The sequence below is a fragment of the Dermacentor silvarum genome, chromosome 1 (assembly GCF_013339745.2).
Source record: "Dermacentor silvarum isolate Dsil-2018 chromosome 1, BIME_Dsil_1.4, whole genome shotgun sequence".
Lineage (NCBI taxonomy): Eukaryota > Metazoa > Arthropoda > Arachnida > Ixodida > Ixodidae > Dermacentor > Dermacentor silvarum.
In genome coordinates, this window is record NC_051154.1 from 346,629,593 (window position 1) to 346,655,790 (window position 26,198).

The 26,198-nt window shown below is 46.0% G+C and overlaps 1 protein-coding gene across 2 annotated transcripts in view; it reads right to left on the reverse strand.

The window, feature by feature from the left end:
• Positions 1-25,908, reverse strand: part of LOC119437393 (mediator of RNA polymerase II transcription subunit 7) — an 83,033-nt gene extending 57,125 nt beyond the window's left edge. The window contains exons 1-2 of one of the 2 annotated variants that reach the window (XM_037704422.2): positions 25,782-25,908; positions 18,565-18,722 (exon numbers count right to left, since the gene is read on the reverse strand). In XM_037704422.2, the coding sequence (XP_037560350.1) occupies positions 18,565-18,685 (121 nt within the window). In that variant the 5' untranslated portion in view covers positions 18,686-18,722; positions 25,782-25,908. Of the gene's footprint in view, positions 1-18,564; positions 18,723-21,550; positions 21,723-25,781 lie in introns of those variants that run through there. The other variant, XM_037704424.2, reaches the window with a different exon arrangement.
• Positions 25,909-26,198: the final 290 nt, after the last annotated feature.

Sequence of the window (26,198 nt, forward strand, 5' to 3'; positions counted from 1 at the left end):
CAATCCTGCAGCTTCTCCTTGCAAATTCTTTGCCCTGTTCGTCCCATTGAAACAATAGAGTTCTCTTGAAATGTCACATAAGATGCTGTAACTCAATTTTTTTTAGGGTTTTAATAGTCATCACTTAACCTTTGTCACAAGCAGATTGCAGAATTGTTAGTTGCTCAACTGAAGCCGAGATTACCAGGGAAATTGAATGATAGCAAAACAGCAAGTAACCTTGGATCAATTTGAAAGTGCAGCTTCATGATTAAGCACACATTACTAAAAAAGTTGTCGCAGTTTCGCTTGAAAGGCGAAGCATCAATTGCGATAGCAAATTTGTAGAGAGTTATACGGAGTAATGATAGTAGCTTTATCAGCTGTATAAACTTGGACATGCAGCAGCACCGGCAACACGCAGAACTGTTGTCGACGCCGTCGGCGTTTTGCCCGCGTTCGCACAAAATGCGTGCGGCGTTGGTGACTGTTGACGGAGCGTCTGATATAAATAGGCACTTGGTGCCGCAGCTAAACGTCCGCTCCCTTCCCCCCCCCTCCCCCCCCCCCCCGCCACGGCCTTTCGTGCATCAGAAGAAGGCGCGATTGATCTACATATATGGTGATTGTAAAGGAGGAAAGAGACGCCTACTTCTGCAGCCCTTAATGGAGCACGGCACAGAACGCGCGTTTGTTCTCCGCCGTGCGTTCACTCCCCGTGAAAGCGCGCGTCCCTCGCGCCCTTTCACTCGCACATACAGCGTTCGGCGGCGCGCGGCGACGATTTCATCTCCATTGACGTCATACGGAACCTCACGGCGACGGCGACGGCAGAAATCTGCTTTGGAGTGTCCATATAATTGCTATCGCAATAAAAAAATAAGGTTGAGTGATAGCTGCACCCTTTTTTTTTTTTTCAAGGATATTACACTATCAGTTGGCACGCATATAATGAAAAAAAGAAAAAAAAGACTTTCAAAACATAATACACAGACTGACTGATGGGCTAGTTGATATTACGACTGCATGATATGTAGTGCAAATGGGGCACGAAACAACTGAGAAAAATGGTGGTAGAACCCATCTCACGATGCCTGTCAATGGCAATGTGCTAGCATTGAATCAATATAGCAACACAATGTATTTTCACAGTCGAAACGAGTTATACATGAGGCGTGTACTGCAGCGAGACTCCATTTCCGCATTTCCCCAAGAACACTCAGTACCATCTAGCGCCGCCACCGCAAGCCTGCACGTGGCCTCCAACATTAATGGTGCGCCGGTGCGTACAAACACTGTGAAACGGGGCAACTGCACTCCTTTCTCACGGTTCTTTCTGGAAATGCGTCCATGCGTGGCCTCAAAAATGAGAAGTGCAACGTGCCGGTGCCTTCGAACACTGAGAATTGTTCCCTAGCTTGCAGTGCACTCTAGTGGCAGATACTCATGGACCCAAGTTGGCGAGAGGCTCGAGGTTCATTGAACAGTGCATTCATGGAGCAGCTCGCTAACAAATGGGCATGAGAGACGGTTATTGAAAAGTGGCACATACCCAGTGCATTTGTAGCGCAGCGTGCTAATGCGTCAGTTTGCTGTCCTTGAGGAACACTTGCGACATGAGTTCGATTCCGCCACAGTCCTTCAATACTTTTCTGGTCACGTAACTCCGCCGTCACTCTATGGGAGAGCTTGATATGTCACATGAAGCCGCCGCACTGCGGCACCACCGCAGCCGAGACGCCACCTTTCTCCGTGTTACACCCGGAGAGACTGCAGATGCGGCCGGCGTGGGGTGAAAGTTTGGACGCATACTTTATATTTGTGATTGATTTTTAGGCAAGATCCGAATTCTGGCATTCTACAATTTAATTGGCACGTTCGCCTGACAATGCCGTTCAGGTGTTGTGTGCCGGGGGGGCCGTTCCGGCTACAAAGGCACTACTGAAAAGGTATCGCTATTTTGCATGCCGAGTGTTCGAGAGCACTTCGAGAATTGGAAGCGAGCCACACCACTGCAAGAAACGGACGATTTCAGCTTCGAGTCCAAGCATGTGCGTGTGTGCGCGAAGCACTTTGATCCATCATCCATCTCAGTACGGACGATTTCACGATAAACAGTGACGCTGTATCGTTGCTGCCATTCCTCATGTTTTTGACAGCCTCTGTCTGTCTGTGTGTGCGTGCACGCATGTGTGATTCCCAGACTGTTCTGTTTACAAGATTTGTTTCATTTATATATTGCAAATAAAATCGGTGCCAATTAGTACCCTCCTTGAGAACATAAACACATATAAAAACATTGTTCTGCTTTAAACAATAAAATATTTATGACCTGTAACCATGATTGCACTGTCTGTGTGTTGATATTTATAGACGGCAAATTATTCGCATAACCACTTAGTTCGAGTTCTTGCCTACAGATTTCATATGCTGATAGCAACAGCTATTGACAATTCAAACATTTGCTTAAGGTTGCTACCTCAGCGCTGCACGGCTTACAAAAGGGCCATGCCACATAAGTAATTTTGTTTCCTGAAGCAAAGTAGGCTTCCAGCCGTGATAAATGGGGCATTAGGAACTTGGTGCAACAGGAAAAAACAAGATGTCAGTTTTCTGTGTCAATACAACTTTCAGATCGTTTTTGAGCTCTACACTACAGCAGTGCTGAGTGAAAGCGAAAATTAAATGTTATTTCTCATAAAAATTTTCGCGAGTTAGAACGGTTACATTTGCTTCAAAGAAAGCTCGCGATTCAAATACTATTATTTACTTATTTATTTATTTATTAGTTACCTGCATCGCCCCATAGGGCATTACAGCAGGGAGGTTACAGACTTAACTAAATACATGAACAAATAATTACAATGCGTGGAAGAAAGCATCATTTTCTGTGATGTATACAATGCGCGATGGCAAACTGTTCCAATCTCGAACAGTTCTAACAAAAAAAAGAATAACGGAAAACGTCACCCCTACAAGAAAATTCTCTGACCTTCAAACAGTGGTCCAGTCGCTTAGATATGTAGTGTGGTGCCTGGATATATTGTTCACGGTTTATGCCCGTTTTAGAATAATAAATATCGTGGAAAAATTTTAATCTGATATGCCTTCTACGATCCTTCAGCTCTTGCCATTTAAGTTTATGTTTGCTTTCTGTCATGCTAAGCTGCGGACTATAGTTACCAAGAACAAATCTAACTGCCCTATTCTGGATTTTTTCTAATTTATTTATAAGCTTAGATGTGTGTGGGTCCCAACAAACACATCCATATTCAAGTATTGAACGTACATGACTGAAATACAGCTGCGTTTTTAAGTTACTCGGTAAATGACTAAAATTGCGCCGCAAGAATCCCAAAACTGATGCTGCCTTACTTACAATATAGTTAAAATGCTTGTTTCATTGTAAGTCAGAAGTAAAAAAGACGCCTAGATATTTAAATTCCTTGCTTATGTTTCGAGTAAAATCATTAATTCTATACCTACACGGATGATTAGCTCATTTTCTTGTAAAGGTGACGTGAACAGTGTTATTTATATTTAATGACATATCCCAACGCACACACCAGTCTGCTATAGTATTTAAGTCAACTTGTAGGACTTGTGAATCTGAAATGGAATCTATATCATCGGCAAACATCCTGAATGAAGACTGTATACCAATTGAAATATCATTAATGTACAACAAAAACAATAGTCTCCCCAACACTGAGCCTTGGGGAACTCCCGACGTAACTGATGCATATTGTGAAGATATACCGTTCAGAACAACAGCCTGTTTCCGCAATGACAAATATTCAGCAATCCACGCTATTACTTGACCATCCAAGTTATAAGCTTTTAATTTTGAGATTAGGAGACTGTGTGCGACTACATCAAATGCTTTACGGAAATCTAAGAAAACGCAGTCCACAACTTGTTGCTTATCAATTGCCGAGGCTAAATAGTGTATAAACTCTACCAATTGTGTATTGCAAGATAAACCACACCTGAAACCATGTTGGCTTAGGAGATTATGCTTAGTTAAATGGGCCATAACGCAACTGTATATTACATGCTCCATAATTTTGCAGGTAATACTAGTTAAGGAAACGGGCCTATAGTTCTGAACGGAGTTCCGCACACCACTTTTATGTATAGGCACGACTCGAGCTAATTTCCAATCATCAGGCATGTCTATTTCACTGAGGGACTTCTGGAACAATCGGGTGAAATAAAAGCATAACGCGTCCGCACAATTCCTTATGATAGCGGCAGGAATGTCGTCAGGGCCGCATGCCTAAGCCTGGTTCACATCTTTTAATAATTTACGGATACCATCGACATAAAAGGCGACTCCCAGCATGCGGTCTATTTCAACAGGTAATTCAAAACAGACAGTACATGAGCTAGACGGCAAAAACACAGATGAAAAATAATGGCTAAAAATTTCAACTTTAGACTCATTATCATGAATAATTGTTTCATCATTTTTTAAAGCAGGTATTGATCTGTTGTCCTTGCCATTACGCTTCACATACCTCCAAAATTCTTTGGTATCCCTGACAAGTCTTTCACCTAGATTAAAAAAATGCAAGTCCTTAGCAATGTCAGACTTTTGTATAAATTCAATTTTTATTGCTTTCAGCAATGCCAAATGCTCTGGCGAATTAGACGCCTTGTATAAGTTCGTCGCTGTCGTCGAACAAGGGCACGTAACTCTGCGTTAAACCAGGGTTTGTCTCGAGCTCGCCTACTTGATATAACTCGTGATGGGACAAAAGCTTCACGTAGTTCAAACATTTTCAGTTTGAAAGCATTCCACAGTTGTTCGATATCTAGATCATCTGCGAGTGCATCAAAGGTTGGAAAGAACAACTCGAAAGCAGTGCTAATTGCCTCGTAGTTGGCCCCGCTGTAGGCATAAATCTTTCGACTAGGTGTTTTTGCAACCTTCACATACAGAACTGATAAATCTGCTAGAACAGCATTGTGATCGCTCAAACCTGGCAACACCCGTACATTGTACACAACATCAGGTACGTTACAGAGCAAGAGGTCGAGAACGTGACCTGTCCCGTCAGTGTGCGATGGCTCGTGCACATACTGATAGAAAGTGTTCTGATCTACAATATCAAAGAAAGTTGAGTATAGGCTCCCTCGAGCAGTATCCCTTGGTTCCCCAGCTGACCAGTCAATATCTGGAAGGTTAAAGTCCCCCCCTAGGACAAGGCATTCATTGGTAATAGTTTCAAGAAAATTGGATAAATTAACTAGTGGTTCTACACAAGGACCAGGAGGCCTATAAAATGACCCAAGAACAATTGTTTTCCCATTCGGCAGCCTTACTTTACAAAAAATTGATTCAGTTACATTATCGGGAAATTTCATTTGGACGCTCGGGATACTATTATGGACAAGAATAAACACCCCTCCGCCACGTGCACCGCGGTCTCGACGAAAGCACTCGTACGTGTCAGGGAATACTTCAGTGCTTACGATAGTCGGGTCTAGCCAAGATTCTGCTCCCAAAACAATGGTCGGTTGGATGGTACGAAGAAAAATGTGAAAATCATCAACTTTATTTTTTACACTGCGGCAGTTGACTAATAGAACGCTGATGGGGCAAATCGCAGCATTAACAGTACTTTGTCATTGCTCCCGTACAGCGCCGGCTTTACTGTCCCATTGAAAGCGCCTGCTCCCCAAGTGAAGCGTATCAAACTTCAGAACTGGTTTCACGCCTCCTTCGCTGTTCTGTTTGGCATACGTCCATAATTTATGCATCGCAGTTCGCCAAGGAGGTATGGTACTGTGTGCAACGAACCGTCAATCCTTGTCAGTCTGCTCGTGCGAGTTAGAGATTACTGCTATTAAAGCGCACTGCTGAGAGCGCACTGCTGCAGATTGCAGAGTGCAGATTAAAGCGCACTGCTGAGGCAGTGGGGCATAATAATCCGTTTGGGTTTTCATAGGGTATATTGACAACGAAAATAGCATTTGAAAACTTTGTTGCACATTTGGAATAATACGCATGAAAACTAGCAAAGCTTACGATACATGCGAATGACAATACTTCCCTTCAAGCACGCATTTCATTCACAGCTACGATGTGCCGATGTACCAGCTCCAAACTAATTCTGACGTCATAGAACATTTTATGTTACCTGCGATTAGAATCTGTCACCATCACCTGAGCGGCTCGAGTGTAATCGGAATTCAGTAACAGCACACGACCTTGAGCTCAGGTTGTCGTTTGCTGGCAACGCCACGCCGCTAATGTCTTATTCTTTGTACTGCGCATAAAAGTCACTTAAAAGTTTTTAATCGAAGCCGGTTGGGCCAACTAACGACAGATTTCTCTGTAAGAAGAGTTCTATGCACGTCGTCTGCTGACACACAAAGCCACCAGCTGACTTTGAGATTGTTTACTTTTTGTATGCGCCTTGATTTCGGTTAGAAAACACACTCAGATGTTCAAGTTTGGATACTGTAACTGCTCATATTCGAAAAGAAGCTGGGCTTTCGGCCACAACACGACCAGAGCAGAAAAAATACTGCCGCCGCCTGCGACGGCTGCTCGGCTAGGTGGCCTTTCTCTTACTATGGCGCCCCTAGTGGCAGGCGCTGGCTCTATATCAAACTGAGGCGGGAGTTTCGTGACCAGAAAAAGCTATTAAGGGACTATGATTCCGCTCAGCATCGGATAAATTTAGGGAACCTTTTTCATCATTGTAGGGCTGCACATTCCCAGTGGCACATGCCTAGTTACCCAAGCTGGCGTCCAAGGCGTTCATTGAAGAGCAGCACACAACTAGTCGTATGTACCCAGTGATCCAAGTTGGCATCAAAGATTTTCTTTGAACAGCAGTACCACGGCCGCTGGATAAAAAAAAAGAGCGGCCTGCCGCGTCGGGCGCGCTCCTATGGGAGCGAATGTGATGGCCGTAGTTGCATTGTCGGCCGCTTGGCTGTGCCGAACGGCGCTAGCTGAGGGGGATGGAACGCTTCGGCTTGCACGCGCGACGGCGTTCCGAGCGCGTTCCTGACACATTTTCTATGCCGATGCCAGACAACAGACCCCGGCGTGTGGCGCCGCGGCGGATCACACCGTTTTCGATGTACGCAGCAGGCCGCACCTTTTTTTTTTATCCAGCGGCCGTGGCAGTACCTATCCAGTCATGGGTCTACAGTGACCCATGTTTGATGCCGGCTTGGAGCCCTGGCTATGTGCCACTCGGTCTGTGCTGGTCTTCCATGAACCTCTTTGATGCCAACTTGGGTCACCGAGTATGTGCCAGTAGGTGCATGCCAATCTTCAATGACGAAAAAGACCCCTTAAGTTTCTCCCATGCTGAGCGGAATCAAGCCCACGTCACATGGGTTCCTCAAGGACAGCAACCCGATGCATTAGCAAGCTGCACCGTGAATACACTGGTTGGTCCACTCTTCAATGATCCTCTCGCCAACTTGGGTCACTGAGCATGTGCCACTGGGTGTGCGGCAAGCGAGGGACCAATTCTCAGTGTTCGCAGGCACCAGTACGCCACATTTCTCGTCTCAGAGGCCATGTGCAGACTTTTCGGCAGCGCCACTAGATAGTGCAGCGTGTCCAGAAAGAAGTACGAGAGAGGAGCCCGGCTTCTGCATGACGCATTTCTAAGTGTTCGCACGCACCGATGCGCCATGGATTTCCAAGGCCATGCACAGGCTTTGCGGTAGCGGTGCTAAATGGCGACGTCTGTTCTTAGGGAAGCACGAAAGAGGAGTCCCGCTGCAGTACACGCCTCATACATAACTCGTTTGGACGGTGGCAATACACGTTGTGTCATTATATTGATTCGAAGTTAAACACATTACCATCAACAGTCATCGTGAGATGGGTTCTGGCAAAAATTTTTTTTTTCGCTATCCTCGCTTGTTTCTTTATCATGGGAAGAAATGTTGGAAAGAAAAGTGATGTCCAATCGAGGGAATCGCACTTTCCTAGTGCACTGTCAACAAAGACTGCAGAAAATCGGGCGTCAGGAAGTGCCACATCATGGCAAATGGCACCTCTGACTTTCCGCACGACCTTTCATTGATGCAGCAGGGACATTTCGGAACCATCATTAAGAAGAAAGATCTCAGCATCTGAGAGCTGCAACACCATACTTTGCCGTGCAAAAATAAAAGCAAGGGAAGCGAACGAAAAGGGGAAGAACTAGAGTCGCAATTTATTACTGCTGCCACGTGGATACAAAAGTGCTAGACACAAAAGACCGACACAGAATTGAATCGCCGGCGCGTTTCGAGCGCATTTTGACAACGGCGAGCTGTGCATTTCTTTGTCACTATCAGATGTGACACTGGCTCACGTTACTTAGGCTAATGCATCCAAAATGCAAAATTGGCGACTACAATTCAAAATGGCAGGTCACATTGGAAAAAAAAAAGGCGTAATCTCCCCCCATGACCGAGTGGCAGAGGATATCTTGTCCACCCCTCGAAAATTTTTCTGGAGAGAGCCCTGCATATGATATATACGATCGATCGTACAACAGGAAGAATAAAAGGGAAAAAACAACACAACTTTGTCATGCAGCAAAGAATATATCAGACAGACAGGCAGCTGCCTCAACGATCACTTATGGAAACATTGGAACAAATTTAGCACACTGGCAATGACCGGTCAACTTGCCACACAATGTGCACAGCGGTTATAGCTCTTTGCTTGGTAGAGCACAAGTGCTGCTCAACGCAGATAGCTGAAGCAGCAGATAGCAGATAAACAGTAGAAGAGAAAATTGCATGAGCTGTCCATCTGTTTCTCTTTCATAAAAGAAATTCTGTTCCTTTCTAAATGGCGACTTCAGACAGATGGCTCTGCTGGTATGTCATCTATGTTGTGATGTTATTTCTATTTTTTGCTTCCTGCTGTGTGTTGGTATACTATACAGGGTGTCCCAGCTAAAAGTAGCCAACATTTTAAAAACGATGGAGGATGCTAGGAGGCTCAAACCACCTTAGTGGTGGTGAGGATCACTATCCTAGTCTGCAGTATTTTTTTCGTTTCGCAAAGCCAATTAATATAAACTAATTGCCTAACTTTTAAAATATTGGAGTCAACAAGAAAGTGCCAATACGAAAGTTGCAGATCACATTTAAAAATGGCCGAATGAAGTGTTTGCAACTAAGTACCACTGATGGAGCTTCTTGTAATTTCCTTTAAAGGGCCCCTAAACAACCTCAGATATCTTTTGAATATTTCAAGTAAAGACGCGCATCGAGTTCAGAATGCGATGCGCGTGTACGATAAACAATGCCAAACGCTGCAGCGCTACGCGCCGCGGGCGCGCCACAAAATGCTGTCCTCCTTTCTGGTATATCCCCAGCGGTCGTCACGATGTCAGCAGGGTGCACCTGGTGATGTCAACCGGGTCGATGATGTCGATTGGTTGAGCAAGAACCTACAACTTCCGGTTAATCTGCTAGCAGGAACGCACGCTCCCTGCTCTTCCTCGCCGTGTTGCTCGCTTGTGCGCACTTGCGAATCGGTAATTACAGCCTGCAACGCAAATGCCAAATCACTCGCGTTCCAACACAGTCGTGCTTAGCATCTGATTAGCTGCGCGAACAGAGTGCAACAGTGTTGACCTTTCTAGACATGCGCGTAACACAGGGTCCATAGCAGAACGCTTCGCAGGAGCATGGGCCAGCACGGAAGCAACAGCGGGTAGCTGAGAAACACTGAGTCGCGGCTAAGGCCCATCCACATTACCGACACGGTAACCCGCTGCACGCCGTTTGCCATTCGCAGGCCGCCATTCGACAGTGATTTTGCTCACGAACGGCGAGATTTCCTTGCCATAGAGAGGATGAGACCGGGAATCATTTGTGCGGTAGCCTCACCGCCGCAGATTGCTCAACGGCGCCGATATTGTCACTACGCCTTTTCTGGTTCCCTTCAAAACTAAAGCGGACGGCGCTTCGGAATAAACTACCGACGCTCACAAGCCGCAATATTTTCTTATCGTTGTTGTCGCTCTTCGCAATAATTGTAAACAAAGAAGAAAAATATGCTGATATTAGGAGCGCCGTCCGCTGCGATGCGAGCACAGCCAAGCCATTCGTCTCCCGTCGGATAGCCATGCGCTGCAGTTGAGCTCGACAAGTATCGGAGCTCTCGTTCATGTTAAACGTTTGACAGCGGATATTGTTTTTCATAAAATGTACAATTTATGCATCGCTTTATATAGCGGAAATAATTTTGCGTGGAATAGAAGCTGCAGCCAATGTTTTCGTCGCCGGCGGTGGAGGCGCGCAGCTTCGTGCGTCATCAATTGGCCCGCCAATCGTGCAGCGAACGCACCGGTGCGCTGGCCGAACTGCCGTATACTTTGGACACCTTTCCCGCTGCAGACGTCCTCCGGCACTGGAGGTCGGTTCGCCGTCGGTATAGTTGCCGCTAGCGCGGACGTGCCTTAACCGGAAGTGCATAGTTAGGAATGTCACGTGACGTTTGGAGGAGCACTCAGCGAGGAGGAGAGACCAGCCGACGAGCAGAGTAGCGAAGGAAAGAGCGAAACGAGCGAGGGCCATTTTTCGATCATCAAACGCATGTAACTGCGCTATTATGGCACCATTTCGAAAAATTCTCGTGGCTACGTGTTCGTTGTAGACACGTGCACAACTGCAACAACACAACTAAATTTCGACCTTTTGGTGGTTTAGGGGCCCTTTAAAGGAAGCTCGCGAAATACAAAACAACCGCGAGATAGCACCACTATTTCAGCGCCCCCAGACGACCGATCAGTAAAGGACATTGTTTGCATGCCTTTTTTCAAGACTACTATCTCGCGTGCCCTGTTGCAAACAGGCACATAGAGTGAGCAGCGTCGATGAAGCTGTGTCGCACTTCAACATGACATGGCAATCGTATCATTCTCTCAACTTGTGGAATGAAGCCCGAACGCACAAGGCAAGAAAAAGAAAAAGAAAAGAAGCTCAGGCTTGAGTAAATGTTGACCGCAGAACTGTTTAGTCGGGAAGGAAAATGCAATTGTCATGTTCTATTTGTTTGCGATCATATTTCACTAGCGAGAGTTGCTGCCATGTACCTTGCGGCCACCGGAAACGCCAAGCCCATCCGAGAAACGCTGTACAGATATGCAGATTTCGTTTCTTGATCGGTCGTCTGGGAGCGCTGAAATAGTGGTGCTATCACGCGGTTGTTTTTGTATTTTGCGGGCTTTCCTTAAAGGCAATTACAAGAACCTCCATCAATGGTACTTAGTTGCAAACACTTCAGTCAGCGATTTTTGAATGTGATCTACAACTTTCGTATTGGCCCTTTCTTGGTGAAGCCAATATTTAAAAAGTTTGGCAATTAGTTTACACTAATTAATTGACTTTGTAAAACGAAAAAAATACCACAGACTAGGACACGCGACCCTCAACACCACTGAGTTGGTTTGAGCCTCCTAGCACACTCCGTCGTTTTTAAAACATTGGCTACTTTTAGCTGGGACACCCTGTATAAGTATTGACATCGTGCAACAAACCATCAGTTGTTAGTAGCACCGTGTGTTCATCTTCTGTCGGCTTGCGTGCCTTGCTTGCGCTACACATCACATTATGCAGATAAAGAACTGTTTGTTTATAAGCGAAATTTTTGTAAGGGAACCAAATATTGACTATTACAGTATAAGGCTTTGGATACAACTTAGCACAACTAAGCAGGGTTTTCTACCTCTTTAAAAGGCACTTTTCATTTCAAAAGTTAGGTGCACAGCTTATTTTGAGAAACAGAAACCCTAAACTATTTCAGGGTTTATATTTTCATCCAAAGTTAGGGGCATGACATGCCCGTATAGTATCTTCCACTATATATCCAGTACAAAGAGCAATAACAAAGAAGTCAGCGCAAGGGTACACTGCTTTAACATCAATGGCCCAAGACCACTGCATTAAACCAATTTTCTCAAAAGTACCCTTAAAGGGCCCCTAAACCACCTCAGATATTTTTTGAACATTGCAAGTAAACAGGCGCATCGAGTTCAGAATGCCGTCACGATCAACGATGCCAAACACACGCCACAAAACCAAAAAAAACAATGGCGTCCTCCTCCTCTCGCCTTTCCAGTAACCCCAGCGGTCGTCATGATGTCAGCAGGGGGAATCTGGTGATGTCAACGGCGGAAACGATGTCCATTGGTCGAACAAGAACCTACGACTTCCGGTTTGTCTGCTAGCAGGTACGTACGCACGCTCCCTGCTCATCCTCGCCGTGTTGCTCGCTTGTGTGCGCAAGCGCACACAAGCGCAATTACAGCCCGCAACGCAAGTACCAAATCGCTCGTGTTCCAACACAGTCATGCTTAGCGGTCTCATTAGCTGCGCGAACAGAGTGCAACAGTGTTGGCCTTTCCAGACGTGCGCGCAACACACGGCACGCTTCGCATAACATGCACCGGCACCGCAGCAACAGCGGGTAGCCGAGAAGCGCCGAGTTCACGTCCACGTTACCGGCACGCTAACTCGCCGCACGCCGTTTGGCATTCGCGGGCCGCCGTTCGACAGCGATTTTGCTCGCGAGCGACGAGATTTCCTTGCCGTACGTAGAGAGGATGAGACCGGGACTCATTTGTGCGGTAGCCTAACCGCCGCTGATCGCTCGACGGCGCCGATATTGTCGCTAGGCCTTTTCCGGTTCCCTTCAAAGCTAAAGCGGATGACGCTTCGAAATGAATTACCGACGCTCACAAGCAGCAATATTTTATTGTCGTTGTTATCGCTCTTCGAAATAATTGTACACAAAGAAGAAAAATACGCTGATATTAGCGGCGCCGTCGGCTGCGATGCGAGCACAGCCAAGCCGGTCGTCTCCCGTCGGTAGCCGTGCACTCAGCTGCAGCCGATGTTTTCGTTGCCGGTGGCAGAGGCGCGCAGCTTCGCGGTCGTCGATTGGCCCATTGATCGTGCAGCGGGCGGGGCACCGGCCGAACTGTCATCTACTTTGGACACCTCTAGCGCGGCAGACTGGAGGCTGTATCATCGTCCGCATATGTGCTGCTAGCATGGCTAGCGTGGACGTGGCTTAACTGGAAGTAGGCAGTGTTTTGAGAAGCGCGTTGGCGATGACGTATGTCATGTGACATTTGTAGCAGCAATCGGCGAGGAGGAGAGACCAGCCGTAGCGAAGGAAAGAGCAAAACGAGCGAGGGCCGTTTTTCGATCATCAAACGCATGTAACTCCGCTATTACGGCACCATTTCAAAAAATTCTCGCGGCTACGTGTTCGTTGTCGACTCGTGTACAACTGCAACACTACAACTAAATTTCGACCTCTGGGTGGTTTAGGGGCCGTTTAATGTTCATAAACACCTCATTTATTTTGTTCACTCCGACATGCACTTGAAATTCAAATTATTTTACTCCCCATTCCATACATGCCAACCTGTGAACTATAAAATTAGTTAAAAAACCTGTGGTAACAACGCCAAGGGGGAGGAGATTTTTTTTTTAAGTTTGCCCTGAGCAAATGTTTTCTATGGGGCGAATATGCACTTCATTAAAGGACTGGACTAGAAAAACTTTATTTAGGTCCTGCAGGACGCGCTCAGGGCGTAGCGGGCGTACTGATAGAAACTTTTTAGCCCGTTTTTATTACTTCACTGCATAGCCCTTGACCCAGTAATTATGTTACGGAGTTTCAATTCCCCCGAGAGCGCAGCAAATAACTACATTAGCTTTTAAAACAACAGTTTCAAAACACGCACCGAGAGCGGCATGGCTTTGGACGTGAAAAAGTTTGCCCATTTCATCACCAAAACCTGTTGTGGCGGTCTCATGGTATCAGATACCACTGCCACGTACACACATAAGGCCCAACCACAAGGAACTGATTTTCGGCAGATTTTCGACGTCGGTGCCGGCCAGCGGCACGCGGCATGAACGCTCAAGGAGGTTTATTGACGGCTCTCAACCACAAGAGACTCTCGGCTTCGACGTATTTGAAGCGTGGCGCAATGTGGCCAGATCCTTGGCCCCGAATTTAGCTGGCCAGTATTGCAAAATGTTGCGCTAACAGAACAATTATTTTTACTTTATAAGGACTTCTAGTTTTAAACTTCATAAAAATTGTCCGTAGCTCTAGTGCAAACATATAAAGTGTGTTGCTGGTTGTCTTACTGAAAAATGTAGCACCAATGACATCACATGGATAGCATCACCAGCAGCTGCCGTGCTCGCTATAAAGGCACGTGTCCACGCTAGCGGCAAACATGCCGTAACGATGAACCGGCCTCCAGTGACGCAGAACGTCTGCCATGCGAAAGGTGTCCAAAGTAGACGACAATTCGGCCGGCGCACCGTCGCCCGGCCAATAACAACCGAGATTCTGCGCGCCACCGTCACCAGCGACGCAAACATCAGCTGCAGCTTCTGTTCCTAGAAAAATACTTTCCGCTAGATAACGTGACACGTAAATTGTACATTGTATGAAAAACGATATCCACTATCAAACGTTAAACACGAACGAGAGCTCCAATACATGTCGAACTCGGCTGCAGTGCACGGCTACCGAGGGCAGACGACCGGCTCGGCTGTGCCCGCATCGCAGCCGACAGTGCTGCTGATATCAGCCCATATTCTTCTTTGCGTATAATTATTGCGAAGAGCGACAACAATGGTGAGAAAATATTGCGGCTTGTGAGCGTTGGTGATTCATTCCGAAGCGCCGTCAGCTTTAGCTTTCGAGTGAGCCGGAGAAGGCCTAGCGACGATATCGGCGCCGCCGAACGATCAGCGGCGGTAGGCTGCCGTCAGTGCCAAAGTGACCATTCCTCGGTCACTGATTGGCCATTTCGCTGAACGGCTGCCGCACAAATGGGTCCCGGTCCCATCCTGTCTACGGCAAGGAAATCTCGCCGCTCACGAGCAAAACCGCCGTCGAACGATGGCATGCGCACAGCGTGCGGCAAGTTGCCGTGCCAGTAACATGGACGGGCCTTAAGTGCGCACTTCAGCATTCCTTGCATGTCACTACCTGGAAAGAGTGATACCGTACAAAGCTGCACCATTTGCAATGGCTGGAGCACGTGCGAGCAATCGGCTGCTTAGGACGTCGACGAGGCACTTGCAGACGGCAACGCCGGAAGCTCGCTTTGTAAATGGCCTCCGAGCTCGCTCACATTGCGCATCGAGCAATCTTGGAGGCCATAGTTTGTTTGCCTCTTGTGTCTACCACCACTTCCGCCGTAGGCGCTGCAGTCTGGCATGCTCGGTCTTGTGGCGCCGAGCAAGCGTGAACCGGCGGTGCATTGTTCTCTATGCGGCCGGCCATCGCCGTGTGATGCCGGTTGGCACCAACGCCAAAAATTCGTCGAAGATTTCTCCCTTGTGGTTGCGCCTATACTGTGGCCAGGGTGCCTAAAGCTGAGTCCATTCAGCACTCGATGGGACAAGAGGGGACAGAGCGTACCCCCTGTGTTTCCAAAAGAAACGAACGATCGGAGGGGCCAGTTTGGCAGCTTTTGGTGACACAGTCATTGTATGCCCTTCAATCACCACACACCGCCACCTCCGCTTTCGGTGACACGAGAAGTAACCTCGTTCATGCTTTGAGAAGGCCATACAAAAGGTGCGGTAATTATTAATTTGTGGTGCTCTCGAGGAATTCAGGCTTCGTACCCTAACTACGGAGTCAACAGCTACCTAAGAAAAAGCAAGAAAAGGGGGACACCAAATTTTCCTGTCAGTAGTACTCCTTTAATGCCAATTTACCTTTACATAGAGACCACAAGCAGCAGCAAAGTTGTAACAGTAGAGACACAGTGACTTTTTCAGCTACTTTAGTGTTCCCAATTTCACCTGCTACAGGAACTTGTCGGCATAAACATACCCAAGGCAAGTACCCTTCTGGTGTCCTTTCACCATCACAAGACATTTAGCAGTCGAGTGTTAGGCCCACGAGCGAAACTATTCCACAGCAGGATTTATTTTTCGTAATACTTGACACACCATTTATAAAATTGTTGAATGAGCCCTAATTCATGAACTTCGTTCGTGAAAGATTTGGGAGATTCAGCTGGTATGCCATTCTCACTTGGGGTGTGCCAAGCGAAAAAGTGGCATGAGTAGCTTGACGACCCCCCCCCCCCCTCCACACAGTTTGTGTCTGCAGTCAACAATAATATGATGAAAATTAAACAAAACACAGCTACATATTTACCAAATTGGAACCAATCTGAACATGAGTTAAAGCGATAAAGGAAATTTATATTTTCAAGATAAAGCGAAGCATGCAATCAAAGGCAAAATGCACAGCAGTACCAAGATAGGTCAATAACAAACTTTCACACAGTAAGATGCTGACAGAAAAATAAAAGGTAACACGAAAGACCTCACACAAGACAACAGATTTAGTTGAGTGTTTATAGTCCGCTCCTCTTGTACACTAACAATTGTCGCATGGCCTTATACTATCAGCATGGAAAGCTATACCATGTAAAAATTTCACTGCCATGGTGCGGAGGGGTATCTGCCTGCAGTGCTTGCTAATGCATGCTCTGCAAGAATGCAGATTGCTATGATCGTTATCGCAGTCTGCATAGCATGTGGCTAAGAATAAGCAGGAAAATGCTGCCAATTTTGTGTTACAGTGATTATGTATGGTACATCGTGTGATTTTGTGCTATCAATGGTACTATCAATATTTATTTTTTTGTGATTGTTATTTCAATAGGGATTCAACTATATATAGCATTGATATGTACTATCAGTAGTTCTGCATCACTACCACATGGGCATGGCAGCGGCAGTTTCGACTCCCAATAACTCCGCTCATACAAAATGCACTCAAAAACATCTTGGAAAAGTATTTTGAGGAGAAGCTCTTTAAAGGGACACTAAAGGCAAATATTAAGTCAACGTTGAATGTTGAAATACGATCACAGAAACCTCGAAACTGCTGTTTTGTGCTAAGAAAAGACTTATTTTATGAGAAAATTGCGTCTGAAGCGTCCGCGTACCTTTAGCGCCATTCAAATCACCCGCCTTCCCGAGCCAAGGTCTCACAGCGACGTTGTGCCGCCGGTGAGAAAGCGCCGCCCGCAGACGGCACTACGGCTTTCTTGCAGAAAATATAGACGCGCGGCAAGAAACAGAGCCAAGAAGAGCTGACGGCAGTACGAAAGTGGAAGAAAAAGTGTGTGCCGCATTGTAAACATGATGAAGTCGACACTCGTCGTAATGGACCATGTTGACGACACTGACGACACATTGGTTCGCGACGCTGGGCTCGATTTGAGAAATTTAAGCTCCGATGAGCATGACATGCTGCTGAGGGCTCGCGCTGATGGCATCGTTGCGTACTACGACAACAGCCTCGACACCGGCTCTTCGGAGCGCGACAGTAGCAAGGACTCCAGCAATACGACGTCGGGCGACGAAACTGGTCCCCGTCTGGACGCGGCGTCGCGCAGACCATTCAGGCATCCCACGACATCACATGGACGCGGCATTCTCTGCTGCTTGCAATTTCAAGTGCGAGTTTAGTGAGCCAGTAACACAAGCGCAGCATTACGCGATATCAGAACTACTGAAACGCGAAAGCGCGCGGCGCAGAGTCGAGCTAAAATGAAACCTTTACACTACCCATGCAATTATCAAGAGTAACGCCAAAAAGTTCTTTTTTTCTAAGAATCTAATATAAGTAGACAAGTAGCATTTTCTTCCGTCTTTTAATCCAACAAAATTATGTTTTTAATCCGAGTGGTTTAGTACAAGTGACATTTTTTTAGGAGTGCCTTCGTCATCGAGTAAGTACCTGAGTGTCCCTGGGAAGTCTCTCATCGTGTCCTGCATTTACCTCAATTTCTCGATTACTAAAGCTCTGTTAGCGATAATATTGACGCCTTAGACATTTTTGGAGCATTGCTCTATCACTTTAGCTTGACTTCTTATTTGCCTTTAGTGTCTCTTTAATATGAGACATATTCTGCAGCTAGCATAAAGGTGCTGCAGGGCCCCTTTATCAGCCTTGACAACAGGCTCCATAGTTCACGTAGCACTGGTTGTGCTCACTGCCACTTAACGTCCATTTATCACAGAGTACGAAACAGCCAATGTTACCGACTTTTTCTATTCTGAGGACGTCCTCTCCCCTTTCATATCATCACAAAACTTATAACACATCCCCTGCTGCTTTATTTTTCTTCAGCATTAGCCCTCCTTCCTCTAACCACATTCTCTCAAGATGAAGTAGCTTAAATATGCTGTCCTGTCCCTAATAGGCTTGTGCACAGCCAGTACAAATGAGGGCTCTTGCCCAGTAGTACCAACCACCTTTCCAGGAAAGCAGTGTCAAGATTGTGAGGTGTTGCAACAAAAAAAAAAACATCCTTAACTTGTGGCAGAGTTGTTAGGTCTAGTGCTCAAATCAAGAGTGCTCAAAAGTCCGTTTTCCATATCGACCAATGCTGCCAAACTTTCTTTGCTTTGGCTCACCACCTCAAGGCTAAACACACATCCTGTTTGGCAAGCTCTACTACAGCTTAGCACAAATGTGGTTGACAATGGCTACGAGTATTCCATATTCAAAAAGAACACGTGCTATGCACATACCTTCATGCAGTGGCCTAGGTGGCGACGGAGCTCGTCCACGCTGCACGTTTTCATCTGTGTAGAGGCCAACATACTGCATCGGCGGCAGCGGCAGTGAACTAACTTGCGTCGCCTCCCCCATGGCTGCTTCAAGGGCCGAGATTGTAGATTCCCTTTAGCTGCAAAAAATCAGGGGGCCCACCCACATCAGTGGCATTTTCACCCAATTGTAGAGGTATGCTAATATTCAAAACTTTCAAATAACGAATCCAATACTGTCCTATTCCATTTGGTTTTTGAATCAAATACAGTGTAGACCGCCTATAAGGTAAGTCGCCGGAGTCGCGAATATCCACACTATAAGCGGTACCACACTATAACCAAAGCAACAATTTTAAAGGCCCGCACATATGCAAAACATGTGCACCGAGCCGCCACACGTATGCGACAGTCGAAGAATGCGGCTAGAACGTTGGCATTCAATTTACAGTTGACTCTCGTTAATTCGAACCAAATCACGCGGCGGCGCCTCCAACCGGCATTGCTCCAGCACCACCATAGAGTAAAAGCTTAGGAGAGACCCCTCAATGTCGCGCACGAACAAAACAAAAAAAAGAAAGAAAAACGCGGCGGAAATTTCACCCTCTCTCAAATGGCAAGGTCGCCGATCCTGCATTACGCCGGAACATGTGTGTACGTGCCGACGTCTCAGCCACGCAACCGTAGCGACGCGTAGAAAATGGCAGTGAACCCTTCTTTCTCCTTTATGCTTCCTCTACTTTCTAGTCACGCGTTGACCTTGCACGCTGCAGCTACGGCGCAGAGGGAAGCAGCGGCACTGTCCTAGGCCGGCCAACGAAACTGCCCCACACCGGCAAACGCCCGCTTCCCAATAACGGCAGAAAACGAAACTTCGGGGAGCTGGCGCCGGACCGGCTGGAGCGGCGGTGCCTGCACAGCGGCGGGCGCACACGGTGATAGTCGAAAGTGGGGGAGCTACGAGGGAGGGCGAGGGAAGCCACCGAAGCGGTGGAGTTGCCGAGGCGAAATCCGCTGCCCTGCCGCCCTCCTTCCTCACATTCCACGGTCTCAGCGTGCGCCCTTCGCCGTGCCATGCCGGCGCCGCCCGCTCCCTGAAGTTTCGTTTACTGCCATTATCATGAAGCGAGCGTTGGCCGGCGTTGGCAGTTTCGTGGCCCTCGCTCGCTATGCGCGCCGTGACATTTCACGACTCACACTCAAAATTCTGGCTTCAGCCTCACTGGCCGTTCGTTGGCACCACGTGCCCTTCTCCTCCACTTCGTCACTCTTTCTTCCTCGAGCACTCCTTGGGGTGCCCGTTTGAGGGGAGCATTTGCCGTCTCCGCTGACTTCCGTACTCCCAGGCAGCCGCACTGTAACCGGTATTTCATTTCCCGCAACTGCACTATAAGCGATATGTGTATACATGGAGTGCTATGGGAAAATTAACGGGAGTCTGAAAAGACCGCACTATATCCGGTTCTGCACTATAAGTGGTTCGTTATAAGTGGTCTACACTGTAGTCACTATTCGTAAACATTACTATTCTTCTAATATTTCTTTTTATAATTCACATAATAAACTGTGTGCAGTCTAAAATTAAATTGGCACAAAAGTAATCTTTATCCCTGTAGCCACAGTAAATGTAACGCACAAGAAGTTACACGGTGGAGCACACTACATCACTACAATAATTCCCACTCTCCAAAGGGCCCTATGTATGCAAAGAAGCTACTTTTTTTTTCTAATGTTCCCCTTGCAATTTTAATAAACAACACTGCATAAACTACAATGTAATAACAGAAACATGCTATGAATACTAGGATGCCAAGACTGTTTCATATTAATGGTTTTGAAAACAATTATTCAAAACGCATTCAATATTCAATTCTCCTCTGGCACCAATTCAACTCGCATTCAATTAAATCTCAAAAAATACTATTCTTATGCCCCAACCCATTCTCAAGTTGGTGACCAAATGAAACAAACGAAAATGTGGGCACATGCCACCAGACTCTCCGCATGATCACCTAAGCACGGCACCAATTTATCCGACTCCTTTCCGTTAGACACTGCCGAAGGCACTGTTCTTCAGTGCCTATACTTCCTCAAAAGCAAAACATGCAAAGACTTTGTATTGCGGGTATTCTTGTCACTCCCACGAGCGATCTCTTCTTACGAAAGTAGCAGCAACATCTCAAGAAGGAAGAGGAACGAGACCGGTGCAGGTGTGCCACCACACAGCTGGCCACTGTTCAGACACAGGACTTCCCCACAGTATAACGGGTTGGCACTATGGGCTTCAAACAATGAAAGGTTGGAGAGGCACTGAGACGAGCGAAAAATGTACTACAGGGAAAAGAGGATGCTTTCCCTCCTGTGGAAATGGTTTAAGTGTTTAAAAAATGCTGCAATGTAAAGTCAGTATAACAGAAGCATGTGATTATTGCTGCTGTTTCAAATGCTATGGGGTCTTTGCAGCTACATTCTACGCTGCTCATTGCTTCACTCAACCTTTTAATGCCCCACAACACTATAAAAGTGCACAATTTATTATTCCTTTGTTGGGGAGAGAGAGAATAAACTTTATGCAAAAGAGCACACGAGCGTAGGTAGCTCTTCCACTCTGCAGTGGGTGGTCCCCACAGTCCAGGAGTTGGTCCACAGTCCAGGAGCTGGTCCGTCGAGTCGGAGCTGGACAGCGCTGGTAAATTGGCAGCAAAATACACACCATGCAAATGGCTAAAGCTATGCCCGACGTAATAGCTCTCGACCACTGTTTCTTTGACATTTCACACATAACGTCATCACTTGAATGAGCACACATTGGGCAAAATGTTTGGCAAACCAGAGTCACAGTCACAAATGTAGAGCAACTACATATAATATCACCTACTATTTGTATCGCTATGTGGTCTGGCAATTCTGGCCAGCCCGATCAGTATAAGAAGGAGCACGCGACAATGACCGACGTGACCAGTCTTACCGTGTCAGCCTCTCACTGTCAGTCATCAATCAATGCATGGTGTCAGATGTGGCTCGTCGCAGATAAGTGGCGCATGCGCAGTGTACTCGTCGTCCAGCTTCGCCCAGGTAAACCAAGATGGAAACGCTTCCACCCCCGACCGAATCGTCCTCCCGAATAACGCAGCCAAAAATTGGAAAAAGTTCAAGGAGCGGCACATTCAACTATACTTCAAGGCGACAGGCAAGACGAGTGTGTAAAAAGCTGCTGTATTCCTACACGTTGCCCGCCAGGCCATTTATGTGCACAACACATTTCAGCTCGCCCCAGCAGAAGACTACGATGTCATCGTGCAAAAATTCGAAGAGTATTGCACTCCTTAGCACAATGAAACATACGAAAGTTATGTTCTCTGTTCCCACCTGCAGCAGCAAGATGAAACATTTGAACAATTCCCGAGACGTACAGATAGCGACGCAGACGTGCAACTTTGGAGACCTAAGAGATTCAATGGTGCGTGACCAACTTGTTTGTGGGATGAAAGATAAGAATCTCAGGACCGGTATTTTGTAGCGATGCCTTATTCTATACTAGTCTTATAATCCACTGCTCACGGCCGGCTGGTCCCGTTGATAACGTGAGCGGACCGTCGCTCTGACCACTGACCAAGCACGAAAAGGTATTAGCATCAGAAAGGCATCGCTAAAAAATACTGGCCCAGATCCCACCTCCCGAGGGAAAATGATTTGAGCCTCTCCAAGGCTATATATTTTTGCAAAGCAGCTGAGCTTGCAGCCAACCAAGACCAAGTGTTAGGCAAGAAAGAACGCACAGCAAAGGCCTGTGTCGTAGAGAAATGCAATCGAAGTGAAGATCAGAAAAAGTCCACCCATCGATGCACCTATTGCAAGATTCCACCCAGGAAGGGTCCAGCATGGAAAAAGATGTGCGAAAGCGGCATTGAGCAGAACCATTTTGCCGTTTGGTGCAGAGCGAAAAAAGTTAATGAACTTGACCGTGAAGCACACGAAGAATACGAAGACTCTGAGCATGGCTTCCAGATTCTGGCTGTGCAAATCAGTGGCGTGGCAAGTACGGTGGGTTGTGACTGGACAATTGATGCAACAGTGGGCACGCAAGCTATGACATTTAAGGTCGACACTGGTGCACAGGCGGACTTTGCTGCCTCACTCACTTTTCGCAAGGCTAAAAATAGCTGTGCGAGTCTGCCCAAGCAAGACAACGCTGACAAGCTACAAAGAAAATGTGATTCAGCATTTCAGCACAGCATCATTGCCACTTCGCCTGGGCAATAAGGAGCAGCAGGTTACCTTCTTCATAGTTAGGGAGAGATGTGGGTTCTAAAATTGGTTTTGTTAATTTTGGTATGAATTGGATGATATATAACAGTATTGTTCAGTTCTTTCTGTTGATTGTAAATATCTAATTAGATTTTGTATATCTGCATTAGAACAAAAGATACAAACTTTTACAAAATTAAGTCAATTTCTTACGTGACTTTGTCAAAAACATAAGCAATGTATATGGCGAGAGAATTCCAGAGAGTTGCTCTAGCCGGTGATACTAATTTTATTGTTCTCAGTGCGCTTATAGTGTGAAAAAACCAGATGTACATCTCATTGCAATATTTTTGGTAATTTTCATTTATAATTAGCGGCAATTAGAATTTGGCAGACAACTTTAGAAATAAATAGCATCACTGTCTAGATCCATTCAATACAAATATATTGATACCAAACTTTTCACTGGTACTTAAAAAGAACATACAAAAATGCTCCGTGTAAGGCAGTGCGTGATGGTCAAAAAATGAAACAGAAAAACGAATCTGATCTTTCAGTTCATTGTAACTTTTATTGGCCTAGCAATATGGCAATATGAATTGCATCACCATGTAGCCCTGTCCTTCAGCAACAAGTTAATGATATATATGTGGCCACTGTTCAAAAATAAAACCGATATACTTGTTGCAACATCATGCACAGTCATTGAAAGCAATGCCAGAAAGCTAACACCAGCCACTTCACATTTCTCTTTTTGATCCTTGTTGAACAGGAGGCACACAAATGGCATTCCTTTGCAAATAAAGTTGCAGAGTTCATGGCCACAACAAAATATGTCTTTTGCACAAAGTTTATGGCCACAACACGAAATCAGGATCAAATCCCAGAGGTGGCTACATTTAGATGGAGGCGAAATGCAAGAAAGTTTATGTACTTGTGTTGTAGTGCATGCCAGGTGGTTAAAATTAATCCTGCATCATATTGTGGTTTTGGCACGTAAGATCCCAGAATTAAAATTAACAAAAAATATCTTTTGCACACTGGCACAATTGTGCATTCAGCACAGGTCACACCTAGACCTATATAGTTTTTAAGAGCCCGATTTTCTGGACCCACTCAAGTATTCAAATGCATCCGCAACAACCACTCCAGAGAAACAGTGTATAATGGCAACCAAAATTCCAGATGCCATTTGATTAACATTTAATGAATTTCATGATTATTTCCAACTGTCTGTTTGCAGATCCACATTGTAGCTGCTGCTATAGACCAGAATTTCTAGCACTTTTAAGGAGCAGCCATTTCATGCTGGGGAGTATGGGAACTGTTGGAACGAAGAAGCATGATAACACTCAGCCTGTTCTTGTCACTTGTTTGCCACCAGTGCTCACTTGGCATGGTTTTGTTGTCACATGGCCAGAGATCAAACCTGCACCCAGTGTGGGCTGTGCCAACAACTGATGACGTGGGTTCAGGTTAACTGAGCGTACTCTAAATAGGCTTGACAGTAAAAGAAAGAATTCTGGTCTATTGAGCAGTGTGCCTGTTCACAGCACCTTTACAGAACGAAGTCTGTAAACTTTATCAATAAAGTCAACATCCTGAGTAACAAGTTTTTTTTATAAGTAGTTTTCACTAACCTTGAGTATTTTTTGGCCTTCAACTACAGCGCCTTTCAAATTTTAAGGTTGGTAAGGCGAGCCCCCTCTTGACAGCACGCTCAGCCGCAGCAGTATAAATTAGCACTCAGTTCAGGTTAGTGAACACAGGCCTCCCCCACCCACATCATTTTGATTACTTGCAGAGATTTGGTAGAACACAAGTATAGTTAAGGAGGTCACACAAGCAAAGCTGTCAGTGCACTAAAACGTTACACTGCAGCAATGTAATGTCACTGCATACCTACAATGATACCGAGTGGGCCAATAATGAGCACTTCATATGTCAGTAAGGCTGCCAGTCATATATATATCTACAGCAAACACCAACGTATGGGTCACAGGGCTACTCAAATGCTGCTGCTGCTGCTGCCTATTAACGCTCTCCAAGCATATATGAATTTCACTTACTTCAAAACAATGCATGCAACATATGATGGTTACAGGTACCATTTTCACGGCAGGCGCGCGGTCTTTTTCGTTGTTTCCAACTTCCGAATTTTTATACATGCGATTAAATGTTACACATCCTTATCTGCCTCCTGTGCTCAACACTCGTATCACAATGGCTGTGACGATCACGCTACTCTTAACACATTTTAGCAGCTTAGTGAAAGCACATTATTTTGTTAAATGCCAAAGCATATCAAAACAGTTAACAGCGCACGGCCACTGAGCCTTTAAATAGGAGCACAAAATAAGCACATTTACACTAGTGGTTATATGCCAATTATTTAGAGGGGTCTCTACTGACATAGCACGTTCCCGGTCCGTATCTGCTAAAGCGGTAGGGTCAGAAAACGTGAGAAATTATGCTCTATCAGACATCGCAACGGATGAACAGTTGCAACGAGCCTGTGTGTGTGCGTGCTCTAATGGCAGTGTTAGTAGAGGCTGCGTCGCAAAACGCTCTTTGTAGACGGGTAGATTTCTTAATCCAAGAGCTCTCGAATATGGCCAAGGCAATACTCTGCAAGGCGCAACGAGGGTTTGATTTGCTCAGACGATCCAGTCAAACCATAACAGGAAAGAAACGCTCCTTTGGATTCTGTCCAACCAGACATGGAAGTCATACTCTTCAACAATAAGCTACCGCGCTAAAGTGCCGAAACATATGTAAATGGAATGAAACATTTCGCATTTCGTTGCTTCGCACGAAATGACTATTCGAGATCATTGCAACCCTTCCCAAGAAGCTTACTTTTGCGGATAGCTAGGGCCGCAAAAATGTCTCAAACATCAATTCGATGTAAAGTTTTGTCGAGAGCAGGCGTTCCTAAATAAGCAACTTACTTTGTACGTTCTCCAATGACACATCGGCAACAACGCTAACCGACGACAACTTTCTGTGGCAGCACAGTCAAAGCTACGCGCACGCGCTAGCACGTGCAAAGCTTCTGCTCTCGTGTTACTACGCCAAATAGTTCCAGCGTTTTGCTCGCGCTTTACAGGAGCAGGAAAACGAGACATGAGGGCTATTTTTTTTTTTTTTTTACCTACACTGCCTACACGAGTGTAGCTAGTGTAGAAAGTCGCCATGTTTTTTTTTTTTTTTACTTGTAGCTCCGCCCACCTACACGAAGACATTTTTTATAGCTGTAGTGTAGCATGAAAACCACACTTTCTACACTGCGGTTTTGTTGAGTGTAGGCAGCAAACGACAAACAAGAGGGCTATTTTTTTCTACCTGCACTTCGTGCAGGCTCGTGT